The 18,592-nt window shown below is 55.8% G+C and overlaps 1 protein-coding gene across 2 annotated transcripts in view; it reads left to right on the top strand.

The window, feature by feature from the left end:
- PACSIN2 (protein kinase C and casein kinase substrate in neurons 2) overlaps positions 1-18,154 on the top strand; it is a 112,381-nt gene extending 94,227 nt beyond the window's left edge. The window contains exons 4-11 of one of the 2 annotated variants that reach the window (XM_018048865.1): positions 272-507; positions 2,167-2,322; positions 4,426-4,601; positions 6,452-6,572; positions 9,384-9,505; positions 11,448-11,570; positions 11,972-12,168; positions 16,394-18,154. In XM_018048865.1, coding sequence (XP_017904354.1) covers positions 272-507; positions 2,167-2,322; positions 4,426-4,601; positions 6,452-6,572; positions 9,384-9,505; positions 11,448-11,570; positions 11,972-12,168; positions 16,394-16,506 — 1,244 coding nt within the window. In that variant the 3' untranslated portion in view covers positions 16,507-18,154. The remainder of the gene's footprint in view (positions 1-271; positions 508-2,166; positions 2,323-4,425; positions 4,602-6,451; positions 6,573-9,383; positions 9,506-11,447; positions 11,571-11,971; positions 12,169-16,393) is intronic. The other variant, XM_018048866.1, reaches the window with a different exon arrangement.

The raw sequence follows: 18,592 nt of genomic DNA, 5'->3' as shown, positions 1-18,592 counted from the left end.
GAAATCTGTGTAATCCCCCAGTTTCCCTAACAAAAGAAAACAGATCCAGCTTCAGTTCCTTATTCTCTTCTTGATCCCAGGAACTGAAAAAGGAACAGCACTAAGAAAAATATCTGAAACAGCCAAAAGGAAGCCTCCCAGCCAGGCAGGCAGACTGCCAGCCTCAAACCCCATCCTAAGTGCCGAGGTGGGCTCACAGAGGGAATCCCCTCCCAGGGCCTGTCTGGGCCCCACAGTGCCAAGTGACCCACCAGCTTCTCTTCTGTGCCAGGGCCCCAGTACGGGACGGTGGAGAAGGCCTGGGTGGCCGTCATGACCGAGGCGGAGAAGGTGAGTGAGCTGCACCTGGAGGTGAAGGCCTCGCTGATGAACGAGGACTTCGAGAAGATCAAGAACTGGCAGAAGGACGCCTTCCACAAGCAGATGATGGGAGGCTTCAAGGAGACCAAGGAGGCTGAGGACGGCTTTCGGAAGGCGCAGAAGCCCTGGGCCAAGAAGCTGAAAGAGGTGCATCCGCCCCAGGGTCCTGCCCCGCCCGCAGGCACCCCTCCCACCCGCTGCCTGCTTCCCCTGGACAGTCCTCCTGCCCCCCCGGTGTTGCTGCCACTGCCTAGGCGCAGGGGGCCTGCTGAGTGCCTCGTGTGCCATTTTTACAGAACCCTTATCCACCCATTTTCCTGTCCTGGGAGCAGGGTGAGACCCACACACACAGCCTAGAACTCAAAACTGAAGCACCTCCCCCCGCCCCCACCCCGCTCCCACCCCCATGTCTTGAACCTTCTGGTCTGTCAGAATAGTAAGTCCTAGTTGCCAAAGGTTATCTGAGATGAAACCGTTGAGGAATAGTGCTTTTTAAGCAAGCTTCCTAAAACCCAGATTCCCAGGCCCTACCTCTAGAGATAGTGGTCAGGAGGTCAGAAGTGGGGCCTATTCACACTCAGTTTTAATAATCTCCCAAGTGATGCTGTGCCTGCTGGTCTGTGGACTACATTTTGAATAGCACAGTTTTAGAAGAGCTGTTGGTGGCATGCAAAAATGCTCTCAACCACTAACAAGGCCACTCCCAACCCTGAACTTTTAAATGGTTCTTTCTCTTATATGAGTTTTTCTCTCAAATTTGCAATGATGCTGATACTCATTATTTTACAAGCAGCAAATGGAAATCAAGCCTCACCCAGCCTTGGTTCTCCAGAGACTGTCATAACTACACCCCAGCCCTTAGCATAGGCAGACCTGGAGCCTGGGCCACCCCATTGCTAAGGGTGCCCCTACTTCCTGCCAGTCCCGTCCCCATCACGGACTTCTCTCAGGAACCACACTGCCTCCCTCCCTCTCAGAGTCACCCTGAGCAGACTTCCATCTCCGGGTTGTGACAGCAGGCTTTCCTTGTCTACTCCGTGTCTTGTCTATTTTGCCACATCCCCTGTCTCTTCTTTCTTGTCTCTGGTCCCATTTGTGATGACGGACTGCCTCATGAGGCTCTGGTTACAAACTCAGCTTTCTGCTCTAGAATGAAATCTGTGACTTTGGCTCAGTTAAGAAGCATCTATTAAATTACACACATACACACACATACACCCCCCATATCTATAGATATGTGTGTGTATTCATGTAAAACAGTCGTTAAAAATATGGAATGTGGCCTATAACCCTTTCTCCCAACGTTACACTTCTCTTGTGTTAGGTTTCCAGCTGCTGAGCCAGCTCTTCCCTCAGGCCCACACCTCCGTCACAGTCTCGCTGCAGGTCACCTGTGTGGCTTTCTCCAGCTGTTCTACGTACAGCTATAGCCCAGACCCCCCAGTGCACCTGCCTCTCTTCCCTGCTTGCTTCTCCTCCTCGGCGTTTGTCAGCCACTGCCTTACTGTTTCCTCTTTCTTGCAGCTGCCTCCCCCAGCTAGATGGTGAGCTGCGTGAAAGCTAGGCTCTTTGTCGAGCACTGTACTCCTTCTGCCTAGACGGTGTCTGACAACAAAGCAGGCACCCCGTCAGTATTCGCTGAAAGAACTCCTCTGTTTTAACGTGCTGTGATTATGCTGGACACACAGCTTTGCACCTGATCTTCCCTGTCCTCTTAAGAGTACAGGCACTGCCCACAGTCTGTGTAACCTTGAGCGAGGATTTTGACCTTTAAATGTGGTGTTTGGGAACTCCTTCTCCCTGTAGGTTGAAGCAGCGAAGAAGGCCTACCATGCAGCATGCAAGGAGGAGAAGCTGGCGATATCCCGCGAGAACAACAGCAGAGCCGACCCGTCCCTCAACCCTGAGCAGCTTAAGAAACTGCAAGACAGAGTAGAGAAGTGCAAACAGGATGTTCTTAAGGTAAATCGTGCAGGTTTTTTTGCATGTTGAGAGCACATGCCTCACCCGTCCACGTGTCCGGCGTGTGACGAGCCTTTGTCACTGCTCAGTCAGATCCATGGACAGATGGCTGCATCAGTGAGATCACCCGTCACCTCACCACAGCCCTGAGTGCCGCCTCAGGACAGGGCGGCACTGAGCACTGGGCAGGCAGGGGTGTGACTCCTGTGCGGGGTGGCCAGGGTGGCCGCAGGCAGGAGGCGGGAAGGACTAGCTTGTGAATGTCAACAGCAGGGAGCTGATGGGCGAGCTGGTATGGAGGGCTGTGAGGACCGGTGGGCTTGACAGTCAGGCCAAGTAAGGGCTTGGGACATTGCTGACAGAGAGCTGCTGGAAAAAGCTTTAAGAGCCTAAGAAGGGAGGGCAGATGTGAGCAAGGGTTCTGGAACCCTTAGCTCCCAGCTTGGCCCCTGGCCCCACTCCCATCCTGTGCCCTCTTCCTGCAGTGTCCACAGAAGGAAGTCCCAGCCTGGTTTTGGAGAGAGAGGTGAAGTTAGAGATGAGCTGAGCACTGAGCTTCAGGACTAGGGCATGATGCCCAGAGGGGAAGCAGGGGTCCTGAGCCTCAGAAGAGCTGCTGAGGGAAATAGGGGAATTAGGCAGCTGCACGTCTGTTTTGTGGTGGAGGAAATGGAGGAAGCTCGGAGCGGCCACCCAGAGGTGTGACCATGAGAGAGCTGTGCCCTCTACGAAGCTCCTCACTGCTGCCCCCAAGTGGGGGCAGAGACGCTGCTCCAGAAGCAGCAGGGCCGGGCCTGAGGCCTGCAAAAGCTCAAGGAGGGCCACTCCCTGCTCAGAAGGCCCCGTATTGTCGTCAGCGACAGAAGAGCAGAGAGCAAAGGCCAACCCCCGATCCATGGTCAAAGCCCATTTCAGGGTCTTGAGAGTGAGAACGACTGATAAATGGGTGACCCCAGCCCCACCATCCCTCCCTTCACCGTAGGAAGCTCCATCACGCTGATGGTCCCCTTCACTGTCAAAGTCACATGGTGGGGGGGGGGGGCAGGGAAGACTGTGTGGGTTTCTGACCTCATGCACATCCCTGCAAGGGAAACATGCTAACTTTAGACTTGTCACACTGTCCCTAAACCCCCTCGAGAAAAGGCTACACCTATGTTCGTAGTTTGTTTCTGGTGAAATCCCCTCTTGAGGACAGTTGGGAAGGAATAACTGTGTGTCGGGGGGTGTCATCAGGGAGGAAGGTGGTGTCGTGGGCTGGAGGAAAGGGAACCAGGACTGTCTGAATGTCTTGGTGCAGCTCAGTGCCCATTGTCTGTCACCTTAAGTATCAGGATACTGTGAAGTAGAAGTATTCTGTTTGCTGAAAAGGAAAGTGAGGCTCCCAGAAAATGCACAGCACAGGTCTCCGTGGAGCTCAGAGCCCTGTGGTCCTGCCTTAAAGGCAACTGGGGAGCCCCTGCTGCTGTGGGCAAGACCCGGGGCACAGTCCTTCCCCATGCGAGAGGGGCATGGTCACTGGCTCTGAGGGACTGCCTCTTCCCCAGTGGCTGCCTTCTGGGTCTTACTCCAGCTGAGAGACCTGGCAGATGCCAGGAGTATGGTTGTGTTTCAGAAGTGGAGGGGCTGGAACTTGAACTTGGAGTTCTGTCAGACTCTGGAGCTTGTGCTCTTCAGGTTTTGGAATCTAGGGGGGATAGGGGACTGAGACACTTTTGCCAAGGGTGCCTTTGGAGGTAGAGAGGGCCTCAGGATGAGCCTGGGAGGCCTGGCTGTGTGGGGAGTGGGGAGGACTGTTCACAGTCCAGCCTGGGGGAGAGGGGAATGTCCTTCAGGAGCCATGTGGGGTCTGAGTCCTCTAGGCAGAAACTTAGGTGCAGAGGAGACAGACTGGGGTGCTTCTTGGGTGCAGGGTCACCCACAGTGGCAGGCTTCATGTTGTCACCCGAGGAGTAGTCTAGCTGGGATGGATTTGGACCTGGTGGAGGGAGATGATGCCCCAGAGGTGGGCAGGGTGGTGCAGAGCCAGGCTCGCTCGCTCTCGGGCAGGGGGGAGCGGGCTGAGTGGAAATGAGTCTTCACTCGCGTGCCTGGCCCCTGTTGTAGAGCAAAGAGAAGTACGAGAAGTCCCTGAAGGAGCTGGGCCAGAGCACGCCGCAGTACATGGAGAGCATGGAGCAGGTGTTCGAGCAGTGCCAGCAGTTCGAGGAGAAGCGCCTGCGCTTCTTCCGGGAAGTCCTGCTGGAGGTGCAGAAGCACCTGGATCTGTCGAACATGGCCAGGTGAGTGTCCTTCGCCGGGGACCTCGGGGTTGCTGCTCTCCAGACTGTGGGGAGGGGTGGGGGTGGTCTCAGAGCCCGCCTGCGGCCCTGTGGGGTCCTGCCATCCAGGACGGCTGCTTGCTGGCCCAAGTCTGATGGCCTCCTGCCACGCTCTGCCAGCTCTGGGTGCAGAGCTCTGCGTCTGGGCAGAGAGGGAGGGCCGCAGCTTGGACTGGCTACAGTGACACGTTTGAAATCAACCCGGGGGCAAGTCCAGTAGTCCCCCAGCTGGTGCACCCAGGCCGGGGGTGGCCTTAGTGTGAGGACCTTCACAAGCTCCTTCCCATCCAGAGCAGCTGCCTGCCAGCCTGTTGCTGGACTTCCAGGGCCTCGGGGCCTTGGGCAGCACAGTCCGCGAGCCTCACTGCTGAATGGAGACACAAGGCCATGATATTTCTACCCCACTTTCCTCATCTTTGGTCCCATGACACCTTCATCAGGGCAGAGGTCTGTGCTAACCCCGGGCCTCAACGTGTCATCCACACAGCCGAGCCGTTTAGAAATGACCTACAAGTCAGAGCTTGTTGTCAACAGGGAATTACCTTCTTTTTGTCTCCTAATATTGAAAAATAAGAAAAGAAAAGCATTCAGTTGTTCAGCTGCTATGCCAACAATTAATGAGTCGTTACGAGTGTCTGTGCAGTCAGTGACATTATTCCCCATCTCAGTGATGAGGAAGTGGAGGCTAGGCCTGGTTTGGTCACTTGCCCAAGGCTGCCCTGCAGGCAGAGGCAGGGTGGGGCCACCTGGCTCCTCTGTGTGGAGTAACTGCCTTGCCTCACTTAGTCCTCCAAGCCACCCTGAGGAGCAGATGGCCTAATAGTGTCCTAGGGCCGCCACCGTAAAATACTGATACCTGGGCAGCCTACAACAACAGAAATTTATTCTCTTGTAGTTCTGAAACCAAGGTGTCAGCGGGCTTCGCTCCCTCTGGCGGCTCTGGTCTAGGGGAGGGTCCTTCCCTGACTTGCAGACGCATCCCTCCAGGCACACAGCCATCTTCTGGGTCTTCACATCGTCCCCTCTCTGTCCCTGTGTCCCAGTTTCCCCCTTTTTATAAAAAGGTGGGTTTTTTAATTTACAGATTACCTCTGTAAAGACCCCATTTCCCAACAAGCTCTCATCCTGAGACCCCTGGGGTGACACCAGCAGTATCTTTTTTGGAAGACATGGCTCACCCCATAACAGGTGGGTTGTGCACACTGGACAGAGTGGGCACAGACCCCAAGAGGGGGAATGACTCCCGGCCACACAGACGAGAAGCGAGAGCTCCGAGACCCAGCGTGGTGGTCCTGTCCCTCACGGGCAGCTTCCTAGGGAGGCGAGCTGCTCTGGGCTGTGGAGCAGAAGCAGGAGTTCCCCCAGCTGACCGACGGCATGTGCAGCCCCCACAGCACTGGCCAGTCTTCACTTGCTGAATGTAAACCTACCAGCTTTTCTGAAGGGGTGAGGAGCGACTTTCCTGACACTCAGTTGCAGACCTGGTGAAATGGAACCACCGCAGACTGGGGCCCTTGTGGCCTAGATGCCAGCACCTTTTATATTATCTGACGCAGAACAAAGCCAGGTTATTGACTCCTGGTTTGATTTGTCAGAACCTGAAGCTGTGGCTTCTACGCCACGGCTGTCATTTTTCCCCTTTTGTGTGCATCATGGCCAGATGACTGTCCAGCGCACCAGGGCAGGCATCTGATCTGCACTGTGGCGCCGAACCTGATGTGGCTGCAGGCCTTGATGCCGACTCTGGGCAGGCCCTGGCCAAGGCTGACTGGTGGCCTTCCAAAAGAGTCATGCTTTTCTCTCTGATTTAGCTACAAAAACGTTTACCGTGACCTGGAGCAGAGCATCAAAGCCGCTGATGCAGTGGAGGACCTGAGGTGGTTCAGAGCCAATCACGGGCCAGGCATGTCCATGAACTGGCCCCAGTTTGAGGTAGGAGGACCCGCTGGCCTGGGTGGGACCTGGGCCCACAGCGCCGAGTGCTGCACTTTCTCCTTCCAGCTCAGAGTTGGCCTGTGCCCTGTTGACATGGCAGCGTTTGCACACGGCCACCTTAGAGACCAAGCGGATGTTTAGCGTTCCAAGGGGCTTTGGGCACTGCTGAGGGGCCTTCTGAGTCTCTGGCAAAGGTGCAGTTATGTTCTTTGTGAGAACTGTGACGGTCCCCTGTTGACCCTCGGCATTCCCTTTGTGGAGAGGCCCTGGTGGCCCCTGCTCAGCCCTGCAGGATGGCCAGGGAAGGAGTGGCCACAGTGCTCCAGACCTGGAGTGCCGGGGACACCAGCTCAGAAGCCGCTGGCCCAGGGCGGGAGCAGGCACGGTCTCAGAGTGTATGTTCTTACACAGAGGGTCCTTTTCTTATTTCCTTACATAAACTCAGTCAGCTTTGGTGCGGGATTAGCTTTTCTCATTTTCATGGGTTCAAGCTATCCAGTGTTTTTACACACAAATTCAAGGTTCTAGAGCCCTCAGGACTCTTCCAGTCTGCCAATTGAGTTCCCAGTACATGGGCCCCTGAAGGTCACAGAGAAGGCAGTGGCCACAGTCCTAGGACCCTGCCCTCTGGGGGACAGGGCTCTCCCTACATCATGGTAAATCAGGGGCTGGGGAAGCTCCACAGGGCCACCGCAGCTGCCTTCCCCGGGAGGGGCTGAGGCAACCCCTCTGCGCTGGGCTCCAGCCACCTGGCTTCCTCTGACTCATCACGGCCAGAGCCCAGGCTGCATTCAGACCTGCCTCACCACCTCCTCGCTGTGGGATGCTGAGCAGGTCCTTTGCCCTGGTTGTGCCTCAGTTGCCCCATGTGTAATATGGGGATGACAGTGGTACCCATCTTCTCTGTGGCCGGGGCTTCAGTGGCCTGGTCCATACTGGGTCTTGTCCCAGTTGATGAAAGCCTGTTCACATGCTGGGAACAGTGAGCCTTCAGAGACATAAGCTGTGTGCTTTGTTGCCCCCACACAGAACTTCGTCTAGCCCCATCGTAGCTTGGCATCTTTTCAGCCCTCATACCAGTGCCTTTTTTCTGGAGCTTCTCAAGAAAGCTTTTCCATGTGATGATGTGGGTCCCTACAACTGAGCCCTCCCCCTGCCCCCAACAGGGGCCAAGAGCAGAGTGGAAGTGGTTCTGGAGGAAAATGCACAGCCCCACTTCTCCTCCCCCTGGTGAGGGTACTGGTGTGCACCCCTGGGTTCTAGAGACCCCTTGTGATATGCACCCCTCCAAGCCTTGATTCCCTTAGGACTGCAGGTCCCTACCCAGGAATAGAATGGTCTGGAAAGGAACACTTGACAGGCAGTCTTGCTGTCATGGGTATCCTGACCAGGGCCCATGGTGGCTTTTCTCTGTGGGCCCCTTGAACTGGAAACGCATGCCTGCATGTGGCACACACCTGCAGCTCTCACAGGGCTCTACTGGACTTTCTCTAATGGAATGATTTGTTTTTATTTTCCATGCCACAAGGATGAAGTAAGTTCCTATTTTATGGTTAACTTGTTGAATTCCAAACCTCCTGCGGTGTGGTCAGCCCCTGTGGGTCTGTGTGTGGCATCCACGGCCTGGTCTGACAGCATGTGCTGGTTAAAGAACCAAGGCCGCAGTGTGGCCCGGGCTGTGGTTGTCCACGTTAACAGCAGGCCCTTCCCTTCACGGTCGGCCAGCTATTGATCGCACTGGCCCTTGGAAGCCACCCTGTCAGGACAGGTTTATATTCAGAAGGTCGCTATGGAGACTCTGAATTCCAATCGAGTTCTCAGTCAGCTTATTTCAGTTAAGAAAATAGGTGACTTCAGCTTGGAATTGGGGGCCTAAGTCTGCCACCAACTGTACGTGGGCAAGTCACTTTTCTTTCTGGGCCTCGGTTTCCTCAAGGGACAAATTGGCAGTTAGACTTGATGTTTTTAAGGTGGCTTCTATAACTACATGTGAGCACAGCTGTGGGCTCGGTCATCCCAAATATTAATTCAGATAAAGTGATTTGATAATGGGTAAAGTTGGCCGGGGGTGGGGGGGGAGAATTCATCACATGTGTACACACACGTGCTGTTCTCCCCGTTTCTAGAACAGTTGATGAAAGCCTGTTCACATGCTGGGAACAGTGAGCCTTCAGAGACATAAGCTGTGTGCTTTGTTGCCCCACACGCTGTTCAGGTGGGAGAGGACAGCCCTGGCTGGGCGAGTGCCACTCCTCAGGGTCCCCAGGGTGCGGAAGCCCCTGCACCTGATTCTGTGTGCACCCAGGGCCCGCTTCCCGAGTCACAGGCTGGCTCAGGTCCTGCACCCAGCTCTTTTGCCTCACTGGGAACGTCAGTCAAGAGATGGATGGGAGGGTCTTTAGCACTGCATGCCAGCCCCTCAGAGGGACTCTGTCTGCTTTGGAAGCATGAGGAAACTTGGCAAGGCCTGGGAGTCTGGAGGCTGAGTGCCACAGGGCTGGGGTGGGATTGGATGGGGAGGACACCTGGGACTGGAATGCAGGACCCCTGAGTGTTGGCCCCAGTGTTCTCACCAGCTGTCTGCCCCTGGAGGCTGGGCCCCCGAGGAGTGCCCACCTTGTGTGGCGAGGAGGGCCAGTGGTTGGCGTCACGGGCCTGGGGTCGCTGGGAGGCAGAGAGAGCAGACACAGTGCGGTGAGGCGCCACACTGCGTGGGGCCAGCCAGCAGCTCGTGGCTGTGGCGTTAGGCTCGTGTGGCCTCAGACAAATGAACTTCCTGACTTGTCTCCCCCGGTGCCTGTTGCTCAGGAGTGGTCTGCGGACCTGAATCGAACTCTCAGCCGGAAAGAGAAGAAGAAGAATGCTGATGGTGTGACCCTCATGGGCATCAACCAGACTGGTGACCAGGCTTCGCAGAACAAGCCCAGCAGGTGGGCACTGGGCACCTCCGTCCCTGGCAAGGCCCCAAGTCCTCTGCCAGGGCTGGAATGCCCCTACCCAGGGAGACTCCCCAAAGGGGCCCTGCAGGGAACCCCGGGGCATCTTTCCAGATGCTCTGCTGGGCAGCAGCCAAGGGCCTCTCTTGGGAGAATCTTCATTTCACTCAGTGCCAGAGCTGCAGAAAGATCCGGAGAAGGAGCCTTTGCCACAGCGCACTTTGGGCCCCTTGTGACGGAAAGAACTGATGCAGGGCTGTCCATTGCACACACCCAGCAGTGCACACGGGCAGGTGGAGGTGACTGGGGGCGTCCTTCACGTGGAGTCAGGGACCTTGGCCAGGTTTGTACTTACTTTCCTGTGCCGTAGGCAGGTGCCTGATTCGAGGGTGGGGCACTCATTGTCCAGTGCCCCCTTCTTCAAATTACCCCTGCTGAGAGCGTTGGTTATTCTGAGTTTGGATCGAACAGGGGGCACTGAGGTCCTCGGCTCAAGGAGGGTCAGAGTTCCCAGCAGATGAGCGTTACTGTCCTCCTCAGAGCCGAGGCCGCCCCCGGGGCCCCAAGGCCTCCATACCCTGCTGAGTTTTAACACACCTCAGGCTCCAGGCCTCCTGGGGAGGGTCGGCACGGTTCCAGGGGCCTTCTGTGTTCCTGTGCACTGAAGCCCCCACCCGCGCTCCCTGGGTTGATGTGGCTGCTCGTCACTCAGCTGCTGTGCCAGTGCCTGGGCAGGTGGGCTTGGCTAAGTGACTGCAGGATATGAGCGCGTGCCAGGGGTCAGGCAGCACCTAGGGGCGGGGGTAGGGTGGTCCATACCAGCCAGGGCTGCTGCACACATTCAGCTGCCCAGCACCAACCCCCTGTCAGAAGGTCAGCTGGAGAGAGGTGCCAAGGAGGGATTAGGGTCTGGGGGTCTCAGACATGTGGCCCAGATGCAGGCAGCAGGCAGGCATAGGCCCAGTGCCCCTGGCCAGGCCTGAAACCTGTGTGGCAGTGGCTGGCCACTGGGGGGTCCCTCTGGTGGCATCTGAGGCGTGTCCTCTCCTCCCCTCCCCACCCTGGCTAAGCCACCCACCCAGCACTTCGCATGCCGGCTCCATGCTGACCGACTAGGAGACAAGAAGTGGTGCTGGCCCGGGCAGCCCTGGCCTGCCGCCTAGTGGCCGGGCCTGCCTGCGCAGAGTCTACAGCGGGGTCCCCAGGCTTTCCAGGCCTGTCTTATCTCGTTACCGTCTTGTTCTCTGCTCAGTACCTGTAGTCACTGCATTTCGTCACCTGCTGTCTTCACTCAGGCTAGGCTGCAGTCAGAGTTCTCTTTGGTCCCCTCTGGGCCTGGCACACAGTAGGCAGTTAGCAGACGGGGTTTTCTCTCTCTCTGGAGCACAGAAGGGGTCCTTCCTTTCTTCCTGGAAAGGATTATTCAACAGGCTTTGGTTCTGATTTTGGAAGTTGCAGACCCAGAAGACCCAGGAAGGAGGCTATTGGATCCTTTTGTCATCAGAAGGAGAGGGCGCTAGGGGCTGTGAGGTCTGGAGAGCCCCAGGCTGAGCCCCACAGGCTGTCGGCCTGCTGGCCCTCCTCAGAGGGCCAGGTGGAGGACTGCAGAGAGAAGCCCTGAGCCCAGACGCACCTGTGCTCCAGCAACAGCCTGCACACATGCAGGGCTTCTGTTTAGGACAGACTGTGTTTAGACACAAGGAGGGAAAATGCAAGTCTTGTTCTTTCTTAGACGCTTTAAGCGCATTCAAGAGCCAAAGTGTTGCTAAGTGTTTCACTAAAACATTCTTTCTGCTCCAAAAACATACTCCTCCCATTTGACAGGGAGCTGGTTTGTCCCTTCAAATCCTGGCCCTGTGATCTTGCAGCTGGGAGCACCCAAGACTGTGGGGGCTGCCGAGTTGGGGTCCCCTGAAAGCTCTCTCTCTCCCCGTAGTGACCTTAGTGTCCCGGGCAACCCCGAACGGTCAGCGCAGTCACTGTCCAGCTACAATCCCTTCGAGGATGAGGACGACACGGGGAGCACCGTCAGTGAGAAGGAAGACATTAAGGCCAAAAAGTTGGTGAACAAACGTTTCCCTCTGGCTTCCGTCTCCCTCGCGCGCTCTCTCCTCTCTCTCTGTCCAAGGTCTTGCCCCCTCGGCACTCAGGGCAATGCATGAGGCCTGCAGGAGGCAGCCCGGCTGGTGGATGGTCTCTGGCTTCTCGATTTCTCAGGGAGGGAGGCACCAGTTAACAGTCTGTGGTTGCTTTTTCTCTGCCCTGTGTTAACCCTCGTCAAGGTCCAGCCTATGAGCACAGGAACACGGGTGCTGCTGAGGGGCCCGCACTCTGCAGAAGGAGTGCCAGCCCAGCCCAAGGGCTCCCCGGTCTCCCCAGGTGGGGTCTGAGGCTCCGAGCAGGGCCTCAGGCCTCTGCCAGCCCCACACTCAGGACCACTGGGTCAACCCTTTCTTGCAGCGTGAGCAGCTACGAGAAGACCCAGAGCTACCCCACGGACTGGTCAGACGATGAGTCTAACAACCCATTCTCCTCCACGGATGCCAACGGGGACTCCAATCCCTTTGACGAGGACACCCCCTCGGGGACGGAAGTGCGGGTCCGGGCCCTTTACGACTATGAAGGGCAGGAGCACGACGAGCTGAGCTTCAAGGCCGGTAGGTGGGCGCCCGGCTGGCCTCTGGGGCCACTGCTTCCAGCCTGTCCGTCCGTCAGGCTACGCTGGGTCTTCATTGCTATGCACAGGCCTCTCTGTTGGCAGCAAGCAGGGGCTGCTCTGCGGTGGCTTCTCTTGTCGCGCAGCGTAGGCTCCAAGTGTGCAGGCTTCAGCACCTACGACTTCCAGGCTCTGGAGCCTGGGCTCAGTAGTTGCGGTGCAGGGGCTTAGGTGCTCCACGGCATGTGGAGTCTTCCCGGACTGAGGATCTAACCCGTGTCCCCGGCACTGGCAGGTGGATTCTTACCCGCTGCACCAGCAGGGAGGTCCCAGCCTGCTTTCTTTAGGTCTAGTTCCATTTGTGTGTTCCCCGCCCCATCCCACCTTCCATTCAAACATGGCAGATGCTCAACACCAAAGGTTAGAAGACAGCGAGGTGCCCCGTGCCTTTGCCCAAGATGCTACCCCAGCCAGGCTAAGGCCTGCGCATAAAAGACACAGATCCAGGCCATCCGGCTACCCCGCAGGCTCCCTGGAAACAGTGCCTGCGAGTCCCCAGGGAAACCTTTCTCCAGAGGCCCACAGTGGGCAGAGGGGGCCCTAGCACAGTGGCAGCATCCCCATGGCCCCCAGAGCCTCTTCTCGGGGCTTTGCCTTCTACCCTTCCCTGCAGCCCTGCCACCAACACAGTAGCCAACTTTGTTGCCAGTAGCTGAAACCCAGGTTTTATGAAACAGCCTGGATCCTGATCATATGAGCTCTGTGTGTGGAAATTTTCTGTCCTGGTTTCTATTTAATGCCAGCTGCACCCTCTGTCTGAAGAGCACTGTCTTAGAGCCTATCCCCAGAGGTTTGGTCAGCCCGGCTCTAGACAGGCTGGAAGGGAACCAGGGTTCTTTCTTCCGCCTTGCCCCTCCTCAGAGCCACCCCAGATCCAGCATCACCCCTAGCCCTCCACTGCAGGGGTTGCTGGGCCCTGACTCGGCCAGCGCAGGCTGAAGTGTGCCCTGCACTCCCCATCTCTGGGGCAGACCCTGCATCCGACCTCCTGCCCACCCTGGCTGAGAGCTGTGTCTGACGGCGGCCTTCTCTCAGCTCTCAGAAAGTAGCCAGCTACCCACTCCACCCCAGAGCTGGTCATAGGGTGACTCTGGCTGCTTGTGGGAAGTTCTCATGTGTCTTTAAACACCTTTGTCAGTTTGTTTTTTTGGGGGGGAGGGGACATGCCTTGTGGCTCTCAGGCTCTCAATTGCCCAGTTCAGTGCAGTTCAGTCGTCCAGTCGTGTCCGACTCTTTGCGACCCCATGAATCGCAGCACGCCAGGCCTCCCCGTCCATCACCAACTCCTGGAGTTCACTCAGACTCATGTCCATCGAGTCGGTGATCCCATCCAGCCATTTCATCCTCGGTCGTCCCCTTCTCCTCCTGCCCCCAGTCCCTCCCAGCATCAGAGTCTTTTCCAATGAGTCAACTCTTTGCATGAGGTGGCCAAAGTACTGGAGTTTCAGCCTTAGCATCATTCCTTCCAAAGAAATCCCAGGGTTGATCTCCTTCAGAATGGACTGGTTGGATCTCCTTGCTGTCCAAGGGACTCTCAAGAGTCTTCTCCAACACCACAGTTCAAAAGCATCAATTCTTCGGTGCTCAGCCTTCTTCACAGTCCAACTCTCACATCCATACATGACTACTGGAAAAACCATAGCCTTGGCTAGATGGACCTTGGTCGGCAAAGTAATGTCTCTGCATTTGAATATGCTATCTAGGTTGGTCATAACTTTTCTTCCAAGGAGTAAGCGTCTTTTAATTTCATGGCTGCAATCAGCATCTGCAGTGATTTTGGAGCCCAAAAAAATAAAGTCTGATGCTGTTTCCACTGTTTCCCCATCTATTTCCCATGAAGTGATGGGACCGGATGCCATGATCTTTGGTTTCTGAATGTTGAGCTTTAAGCCAACTTTTTCACTCTCCACTTTTACTTTCATCAAGAGGCTTTTTAGTTCCTCTTCACTTTCTGCCATAAGGGTGGTGTCATCTGCATATCTGAGATTATTAATATTTCTCCCTGCAATCTTGATTCCAGCTTGTGTTTCTTCCAGTCCAGCGTTTCTCTTGATGAACTCTGCATAGAAGTTAAATAAGCAGGGTGACAATATACAGCTTTGATGGACTCCTTTTCCTATTTGAAACCAGTCTGTTGTTCCATGTCCAGTTCTAACTGTTGCTTCCTGACCTGCATACAGATTTCTCAAGAGGCAGTTTAATTGCCCAACCAGGGATCAAACCCATGCCCCTCTGTAGTGGAAGCATGGACTCCCCACCGCTGGACCAGCAGGCAACTCCCCTGGGTCTCCCTACGTTCCTGACTGGGGTTGCTTCCCCCCTGCTTTGTTTCCTTTGTTGATTGATTGACTTTTAATTTTTTATTCTTTCTGAATTTTTTTTTTTTTAAGTTGGGCCCTGTTATGTGGCTTGCAGGCTTGTAGTTCCCCTGTGAGGGATTGAACCTGGGCCCAGCAGTGAAAGCACTGAGTCCTAAACACTGGACCCCCAGGGAGTTCCCTCTAAATCTTATCTTTTGGACTTGTCAGCAATTTTATAGATTTAAAATGTCTCATTATCAAACGGAAACTGAAGTGAATCTTTCTAATCACCAGTTTACATTTTTACGATTTGGCAGGTTCCAGTTAGTTTTGTCTGTTTTCTGTGTAATTTTCTTCCCCCCACCCCCCTGAGGTCACATTAGTTCCCAGCCACACCACTTCCTCCTGTCTCGAGCGTGCCCTGGCTGCTCCCCGCTTCTCTGCGCCTGCGGAGCCTAGGGTCTCCACCTGGTGAGCTTCCCACCACATGCCCCCCTCTCAGAGCTGCTGCCCGTCTGCTCCTGGGAGGCTCGCCCTGTGAGGCCAGATGAGAAAGAGATACCAGGCTTCCGTGTCGGCCCTGCTGGAGCACAGGAAGCCCCCAGGGTGGGAGGAGAGGGGGTTTCCCACTTGTGATGCCCACCCTGCGGCCTCCTGCATCGCAGGAGCAGCGGTGCTAACGAAGTGGGTCCCCAGCGGCGGGCAGAGAGCCGCCTCTCGTGAGAGTCAGGGAGGGCAGCACAGGGACCAGGTGCTCGCTGCGCGCTGGCGCCTACCCGGGTCCTTCCGTGCTTTCGCCCCTAGTCCTCACAGTGCTGCTCAGTCTCCCAGCAGCTCTGGGACCCCCGGGTGTGGCCCCGCGGGCCTCTGAGTCAGTGCCGCTGCGCACAGAATGAGGAGTCGGGGGAATGGTGCTAAATGAGACATAACTGCCGGAGGAAACCAGTGCAGCTAAGCCTGAAAAGTGGGCCAAACACCAATGAGAGACACAAAGCTGCGAACTGACCAATAAAGACACCTCCGCAGGCCCGTCTTCCGCCAGTTCTCAGAGCTGTCCCTGCGGGCTGGGCACCAGGCCACTCCTTCCGGTCCCCTGGCTCTGGGCTGCTCTGGCCACCCTGAACAGGAGAATGCCAGGCCTGATTACACGTGCCGTCCTTGTCCTGTCTCCTTGAGAGCCTGTCTCCTTGAGAGCCCAGGCTCCTTCTGTCCCTCTCTCATCTCCGTATCCCCTCCACCTCCCAGGGCCTTGGTGCGAAGTAGAGGCTCCTCCTTGCTTGAGTAAACAGAGGCTCAGTCAGACTGCAGTGGCACCCAGAGCTGCGGGGAGAGTCCAGGACCATGCCAGCACGCTCTGGGTGCTGGAAAAGCTTGGTTTCTTCAAGTCAGAGGACAGATGCTCTGAGCTTGGTGCTGGGAAGAGAAGAACGGGCCCCCACGCCTCCCACAGCTGCAGTCTAGACACAGACTAAAGGAAGGCATGGAGACCACGGCAGCAGTGCTGGAGGAGATTCGAGAAGACCGTGTGGGCCAGGCCAGGGGGAAGGGCTGCAGGGGTGGCACAGACCCAGTGGGACAGGGCCTCGGACCTGCCTGGAGCAGTCAGAGGGCAAAATCCTGCAGTCTCTGCAGGAGCTTCTCGGGCAACTGAGACCGGCATGCTTGAGGGGCACTGTATGAGAGATGGGGGTCTTTAATCTCTCAGAGCCACCCCCCACTGGATACACAACTTCAGACGCAACTTAGTAGAGAAAGAGCCAGGCCCTCATCCCACCAGGAGAATGCCTGCACCTCCCACCCACATTAGAGACCCTCAGTGGGCCCAGGTTGAGGGCTCACCAAGACCGCTCCCTTTTTGTCTTGCAGGGGACGAGCTGACCAAGATAGAGGATGAAGACGAGCAGGGCTGGTGCAAGGGGCGCTTGGACAGCGGACAGGTCGGCCTGTACCCCGCGAATTACGTCGAAGCGATCCAGTGACGGGCTGGTGGGCTGGCTGGCGGAGGGACGGAGCGGAGGTCCAGCAGCTCTGTTAGCCGTTGGCCCCAGGCAGCGGCCCCTCCAGCCAGCCGTGTGGGCATCCACTCCTCTTCCTGCAAAAGATGATGGTTCCATTGCTCTTGGCTTTATGGTGTCTCTTGAAGGCAGACAAGCTGGTCATTTCACCTGGAACTTGGCCCCCTTTCCACAGTGCAAATGGAGAGAGCCGATCACAGGAAGCTGCAGGACAATAGGAATCACCGCCCACCCACCCCCCCCCACCGCCCCCCACGCTGTGTGTTGGCTTATTATGGATCCGTGTATTCTTGACCTTGTCTTTCCTCCTCTCCTCCACATTGATGGTAACGGTGGGATCCACTAATCCTTGCTCTACTGATTCCTTTCTGTGACAAGCCCCATCACCTGCTAAAACTTAAATGAACAAACTTACATGCCATTTTCTGAGTGAACACTTTTAGGTTTTTAATTTAAAGGCTGTGTACAGTTACTTTTTTATATTCCCATTTTTGCGTTCATTTATACTTAAATTATGACATAGGTCGATGTCCCCCAGTAGTCTTGAGGCAGTGTCTCTGTTCCATGCTGTTCTGTGAATCACCCATGCCACTGCCTGGGGTGAGAGCCAGCAGGCTGGACAGACCATGTTTGAGGCAAGAGATTGCAGTGGAAAGCTGGGAACACGTGGTTGGGTTTCCAAGGTGAATGCTCTCTGCATTTGGGGTGTCCAAATGTGAGTTTTGCAAATAACCTTATGTAGTCCTCTCTAAAGTCGCCATATTTAAAATCTATTTTCACTCTGTTTGTGCTTAAAGCTTTACTCTTGCAAATTAACAATTTTATCAGTGATTTTTGAAAGGTTAAAATGTAAGACTAACGTTTCAAGTGAACGCATCTAAAGTTAAGATGCTCTATATTAGACTGTCACGTCTTGGTGTATATCTGTATATACTATTTGATATTCAGAGAATCTAAAGAGCTCGTCTACTGTGTTCATGAGATTGAACGGCTTTTGACAGTGGCTTCAATTTGTAAACTGCTTGAAGACCATCCGGGCGTAGGCCTGGCTGGTTGGCTGGGCCCAGCGGAGCCTGCTGTCGGGAAGCCTTTCCTCGCTGGCAAGCTGGGAGCCCAGTGTCCTCAGCCCAGCTAGCCTTCGTCCTCTGTAGCAGACACTGTACAAAACTCCCGAGTCTTTGCAGGCAGCTGCAGATCTCACTGTCATCCGCGTTCCTCGTGAGCAAAGAAAAGCTGGGTCCCACCCCACAGCACAAGGGTCTCTTCTGAGCACCCTGCAGCCATCAGGGAGCCGACGGGCTGGGGGCAGGAAGCTGCCCTGTAACCATGGGGCCGGCGAGGGAGGGCAAACCTTTCCTCTGTGTGACTCGGACATGGGAGAAATGGCTGCCGCCATCACAAGCTATGCATTTTACTCAGTGTTCCCAGTGAGCTCGATAGCTCGCTTGAAAGTGGATGTGTGTCTGTCTGTCCTGGAAACTTACCAGCAGAATCCTCATTCCTTTGCTACAGATGTACCAAAAATTGTCAAGTCTTTTCAGTTTAGGAGTTTCTTTAAACGTATAGTATTTTAGAAAAAAAAATCAATAAACAGTTGATCTCGTGATTATGACCATCTCTGTGCCATGCATGTGCCTCCCACTCACACCAGCTGGTGGACGTGTCTTCACTGGCGTCTGGAGCCAGGCAAGACCCCAGGTGCAAGAGCACTGCCCAGGGCCCGTGTCCCCGCTCCACTGTCCCTGCCAAGCTAGAGGCCAGGGAGTCGAGGCACCTCAGGGTGCTTCCCTCCCTCCAACCTGCTTCTGTGTGGCCTTGGTGCCCCCAGCATGGGCAGCAGGCTGGCACTTCCCTCCCCCTCCCCGGGGCCCAGACAGCAAGACCAGACCAGAGACCACTCATGGCCCCAGCTGCTTCGAAAACGTCCTGAGCACCTGCTGTGTGTCAGGCCCACTTCACTGGCATCGTCTGCAAAGAACTGCCCAGCTCCAAACATGCTGCAAGTGAGGTGGGCCCTGCTCTCTGCTTCTGAGGAGGCGCTGAGCCCATC

The sequence above is a fragment of the Capra hircus genome, chromosome 5 (assembly GCF_001704415.2).
Source record: "Capra hircus breed San Clemente chromosome 5, ASM170441v1, whole genome shotgun sequence".
Lineage (NCBI taxonomy): Eukaryota > Metazoa > Chordata > Mammalia > Artiodactyla > Bovidae > Capra > Capra hircus.
The sequence above is the reverse complement of the archived record's forward strand: the minus strand, read 5'-3'. Positions and strand labels throughout refer to the sequence as shown.